At 40.2% G+C, this 6,120-nt stretch overlaps 1 protein-coding gene across 1 annotated transcript; it reads left to right on the forward strand.

The window, feature by feature from the left end:
- Positions 1–31: 31 nt before the first annotated feature.
- On the forward strand, positions 32–6,078 carry LOC115104959 (lysosomal thioesterase PPT2-A-like). Its single transcript, XM_029626411.2, has 8 exons — positions 32–373; positions 3,991–4,144; positions 4,237–4,332; positions 4,575–4,682; positions 4,807–4,890; positions 5,239–5,323; positions 5,485–5,539; positions 5,638–6,078. Exons 1-8 carry the CDS (start codon positions 218–220, stop codon positions 5,779–5,781), a joined length of 882 nt encoding a protein of 293 aa, XP_029482271.2. The 5' UTR covers positions 32–217; the 3' UTR covers positions 5,782–6,078.
- Positions 6,079–6,120: the final 42 nt, after the last annotated feature.

Here is a 6,120-nt window from a genome sequence, read left to right on the forward strand (position 1 = left end):
AGGTTAGCATGCGCCTGACATTGAATTAAGATGATAAAAGAGGAAGAAGGAGTGTCTTCTTCCGCGAACACCACAACAGATGTGTAATAATGAAAGTAGGTAAACATAGTAAATAAACTGGAACCTAAATGTCCATTCATGCAAGGGTGATGCAACCAATTGTTCTATCCTGCACGCTGAAGGAATCAATCTGTATTCATCGGTGGTTTCATTGAAAATGAGAACGTCGTTGGACATCAATGTCAATGGACTTCTGCTGCTCTTATGTGGCGTTAACCTGGCCGGCACACTTGGGTACAAGCCTGTCATCATTGTTCACGGCCTCTTTGACGGTCCTAAACAATTCCTTATGATGAGTCGTTTGATACAAGAGGTACGTTTGTAGAGGCTTGGCCTCTACAACACACATTTAACCATAATTATATACTTATTAAAACAGAAAAGAAAACAATTATGTTTTTTAAATTTACCCGTTATTTTACCAGGTAAATTGACTGAGAACACGTTCTCATTTGCAGCAACGACCTGGGGAATAGTTACAGGGGAGAGGGGGATGAATGAGTCAATTGTAAACTGGGAATTATTAGGTGACCGTGATGGTTTGAGGGCCAGATTGGGAATTTAGCCAGGACACCGGGGTTAACACCCCTACTCTTACGATAAGTACCATGGGATCTTTAATGACCTCAAATAAATTGAGACTGATTAGATCATTGAGGTGTACAGTACCAGTCAAAAGTTTGGACATTCAAGGGTTTTTCTTTATTTTTTACTATTTTCTACATTGTAGAATAATAGTGGAGACAACATATTTGGAATCATGTAATAACCAAAAAAAGTGTTAAATAAATCTTAAATATATTTTATATTTGAGATTCTTCAAAACTGGGTGGTTTGAGCAGTGTATGCTGATTGGCTGAAAGGCGTGGTATATCAGACTGTATACCACGGGTATGAAAAAACAAGTATTTTTACTGCCCTAATTATGTTGGTAACCAGTTTATAATAACAGTAAGGCACCTCGGGTGTTTGTGGTATATTGCCAATACACCACGGCTAAGGGCTGTATCCAGGCACTCCGCGTTATGTCATGCATAAGAACAGCCCTTAGCCGTGGTACAGTGGTGAGAACAAGTATTTGATACACTGCTGATTTTGCAGGTTTTTCAGCCTGTAATATTGGCCCATCATATCATTATACTGAGGCCCAAGAGGGTGTGGTATATAGCCAATATACAGTAGGGAGAACAAGTATTTGATAACCTGCTAAATCGGCAGTGTTTCCTACTTACAAAGCATGTAGAAGTCTGTAATTTTTTATCATAGGTACACTTCAACTGTGAGAGACGGAATCTAAATAAAAAATCCAGAAAATCACATTGTATGATTTTTAAGTAATTAATTTGCATTTTATTGCATGACATAAGTATTTGATACATCAGAAAAGCAGAACTTAATATTTGGTACAGAAACCTTTGTTTGCAATTACAGAGATCATATGTTTCCTGTAGTTCTTGACTAGGTTTGCACACACTGCAGCAGGGATTTTGGCCCACTCCTCCATACAGACCTTCTCCAGATCCTTCAGGTTTCGGGGCTGTCGCTGGGCAATACGGACTTTCAGCTCCCTCCAAAGATTTTCTATTGGGTTCAGGTCTGGAGACTGGCTAGGCCACTCCAAGACCTTGAGATGCTTCTTACGGAGCCACTCCTTAGTTGCCCTGGCTGTGTGTTTCGGGTCGTTGTCATGCTGGAAGACCCAGCCACGACCCATCTTCAATGCTCTTACTGAGGGAAGGAGGTTGTTGGCCAAGATCTCGCGATACATGGCCCCATCCATCCTCCCCTCAATATGGTGCAGTCGTCCTGTCCCCTTTGCAAAAAAGCATCCCCAAAGAATGATGTTTCCACCTCCATGCTTCACGGTTGGGATGGTGTTCTTGGGGTTGTACTCATCCTTCTTCTTCCTCTAAACACGGCAAGTGGAGTTTAGACCAAAAAGCTCTATCAGACCACATGACCTTCTCCCATTCCTCCTCTGGATCATCCAGATGGTCATTGGCAAACTTCAGACGGGCCTGGACATGCGCAGGCTTGAGCAGGGGGACCATGTGTGCGCTGTAGGATTTTAATCCATCCATCCCTCACCTTCCTCATGATCATTGATGCCCCACGAGGTGAGATCTTGCATGGAGCCCCAGACCGAGGGTGATTGACCGTCATCTTGAACTTCTTCCATTTTCTAATAATTACGCCAACAGTTGTTGCCTTCTCACCAAGCTGCTTGCCTATTGTCCTGTAGCCCATCCCAACCTTGTATAGGTCTACAGTTGTATCCCTGATGTCCTTACACAGCTCTCCTCTGGTCTTGGCCATTGTGGAGAGGTTGGAGTCTGTTTGATTGAGTGTGTGGTGGACAGGTGTCTTTTATACAGGTAACGAGTTCAAACAAGTGCAGTTAATACAGGTAATGAGTGGAGGGCTTCTTAAAGAAAAACTAACAGGTCTGTGAGAGACGGAATTCTTACTGGTTGGTAGGTGATCAAATACTTACGTCATGCAATAAAATGCAAATTAATTACTTAAAAATCATACAATGTCATTTTCTAGATTTTTGTTTTAGATTCCATCTCTCACAGTTGAAGTGTACCTATGGTAAAAATTACAGACATCTACATGCTTTGTAAGTAGGAAACACTGCAGATTTAGCAGGTTATCAAATACGTGTTCTCCCCACTGTATATATTGGCCATATACCACACCCTCTTGGGCCTCAGTATAATGATATGATGGGCCAATATTACAGGTGGAAAACATTGTGTTTGCTCTTGGTATTGGGGAAATTATGACTGGATGACTTGACCATCTGCTTTTTTCTCTCTGGAGAATGTTTAACAGGACAATGGCCACAGGTTTTTAGAGGAATAGAATGTTATGTATGATATACATTTCTATCACAGGTGCACTAAAACAGGATCTGATCAAATTCTCAGTTCATGTGAAACTGTTTCCATGGATACTTAAGTGCGGAAAAAAGAAAGTGAGAGTACTTTATACAGTGTGTGAGCGATAAAATGTTTTTTTTGGGCCACCCCAAATATCAAAACTTGTATCCACAAATAAAAGCACTAAGAAGGCAAAAAAAAGCATCCACTTCAGTTTCACGTGAAGTGAGAATTTTAGAAGATCCTGTTTTAGTGCACCTATGACACAAATGTATGTCGTACATAACAACGCAATGTGGAGTGCCTGGATACAGCCCTTACCCGTGGTTTATTGGCAACATACCACAAACCCCTGAGGTGTCTTATTGCTATTATAAACTGGTTACCAACGTAATTGGAACAGTAAACAAGTAAATGTGCATCATACCTGTGGTATATTTAAGCAATAATGCCCGGGAGGCGGGGTGTGGTATATGGCCAATATACCACGGCTAAGGGGTGTTCTTATGCATGATGTGGAGTGCCTGGATACAGCCCTTAGAGCAGCTCTTAGCCGTGGTGTATTGGAAATATACCACAAACACTCGTAGTGCCTTATTGTTATAATAAACTGGTTACCAACATAATTAGAGCAGTAAAAATACATGTTTTTTCATTCCCGTGGTATACGGTCTGATATACCACACCGTTCAGCCAATCAGCATTCAGGGCTCGAACCACCCAGTTTATAATGTATGTTATAATATTTTAGGATTGTTTTTTTGAACAGTTTCACTAATTCATTCTAATTAACTTAATCATTATGACACACACCTCACTATTGTCATTGGTTGCCTACATAACTTGGTTCAAGTAATCATGACATTATCCTGAAGAAGGCACAGTGATGCAGAAATGTTAGTAAATACCCAATAAATTACTGGGAGTTTATATATGGAGTGTGCGACTCTCTTTATTTTGAATATAATATGATAGGATAACATGTTTCAGGTACATCGTTTTTTTCTTGTAACTTGCAATATAAGCTGATGTATTCTTTTGACAGGCCCATCCAGGTACCAACGTGTCAGTGATAGATCTGTATGATAACATGGCCAGCCTGAAGCCACTGTGGGAGCAGGTGCAGGGCTTCAAAAAGTTGCTCTATCCAATCATGCAGGAGGCAGACAATGGCATCCATCTTATCTGCTTCTCACAAGGTCTCTCTATCTCAGTTATTTAGCATTGTTTGGAACAAGACGTAGAGATATAGCGCTTTCCGCTTAATGCCGTCTTCCCCTGCTTCTCTTAGGTGGTCTGATATGTCGAGGACTTCTTTCTACACTTCCTGACCATAATGTCCAGTCCTTCATCTCCCTGTCATCACCACAGGCTGGCCAGTATGGAGGTCAGTGATGGTCACTTTCTTCTCCTAAGTCATTTTTTAAAAATCAGGCCTAGGTATAACTCTTTCTAACACAATGAAGTTTTGATTTTTGTCATACAACAAAGTAAAACAAATTATATTAATGTCTCACATTTCAAATAAAAAGAGAACATTTGCAAGCCGTGTGTAAATTTGAAACACATACTGTATGTTCCACACACCACACACATTTTACTAGCCTTTTCGTTGTGCTTCTCCCACAGACACAGACATTCTGAAAATGGTTTTTCCTCACTATCTAAAGGCCTGTGTTTTTCACGTGTGCTACTCTTCAGTAGGACAGAAATGGTCCATCTGCAACTTCTGGAATGGTAAGAGAGAATTGAGTAGTTAAAGGGGAACTTCGGTGTCGAACAAATAGAGAACCAGAACTTTTGTTTGTAGATGTGTAAAGAGGCTCCTTTGTGCTTGCACCAAAGTGTTTTGTCCTACCAGACCCACACCAAAGAGAACGCTTCCTGAAGAGCAGCAATTATCTGGCCCTGCTGAATGGAGAGAGACCACACAGGGAAATTACAGGTACTGAAATTCATTCCTACTGCAGATATTTCAGTATCCAAAACTGAAAATCTAGATTAGATTAGATTAGTCACCATTGACTGATAAGGGCCAGACAAAATCTCCAGCAAAGTTCTTTACTTCTCCTTTCACACTGACTTGTCTGCATAATGGACAAAACTACACATTTTGTAGCAACATATTATGTTTGGCTTAAATTTCTTTCTCAATATATATTTGATAAAACTGCAGATTTAGTCTGGCCCTACTGACACTGTTGTCCTAAGTAGTTTTAATTCTATAAAATGTGGAGAGACATAGTTATTCTCCATCTCAGAACAAATAAATGTATCTCTCGCTAATCATCAGAGTGGAGAAAGAACTTCCTGCGTATCAACAAGCTGGTGTTGATTGGAGGACCAGATGATGGCGTGATTACACCATGGGAGTCCAGGTATCCATGGTCACCATCACCACCATTATTTTATACTAAATTAATTGCCCTGTTGTATATCCTGCATTCTTACACACACATTGGTTGCATCTCTGAGACGTGGGCTCAACACTAGTGACTCTATACCTATTGGACTAACCATGTCTGTTCTCTCCAATCAGTCACTTTGGATTTTATGACATTAACGAAACCATTGTTGAGATGAAGAACCAGGAAGTAAGATACTTTAATGGTACCATCTACCATCATTCATAATGTTCATGTCCTAATGTGATGGATAACTATGTGCTTCTCTGTCTCTCTCATTTGAATAGTGGTACGGTAGGGATTCGTTTGGGCTGAAGACACTGCATGCTCGTGGAGACCTGGCTGTGTTTGTGCTCTCAGGAGTGAAGCACAGCTATTGGCATTCGAATGAGACGGTGTTCAGAGATTGCATAGAGGAGTGGCTGACATGAACATGCTCACGTTCACACATACACACTAAATATAATGTTCACAGAAAAGGTTCTGCAAATTGTCTTTGATTGACATGTCATAGTTATATGTAGTGCCTATTTTATATTTTTATACATTATTGTTTGTCTGTGATTATGAAACAGCGAAATCAAGTGTTTTTGTGCAGTAATAGGAAATACACTGAATTTAACTAAATTTCACATGGTGTGTTCTTGCCCAATGCTTCCACTCTTCTCCTGGTGAATCAGACTTGTTTCTCTCTTTGAATAAATCTGTGTGATAGTGTATAATTTTTATATTTGACTGAATCTTCAAAATGATTGATTACAGAACATCGG

Source organism: Oncorhynchus nerka, linkage group LG3 (genome assembly GCF_034236695.1).
Source record: "Oncorhynchus nerka isolate Pitt River linkage group LG3, Oner_Uvic_2.0, whole genome shotgun sequence".
NCBI lineage: Eukaryota > Metazoa > Chordata > Actinopteri > Salmoniformes > Salmonidae > Oncorhynchus > Oncorhynchus nerka.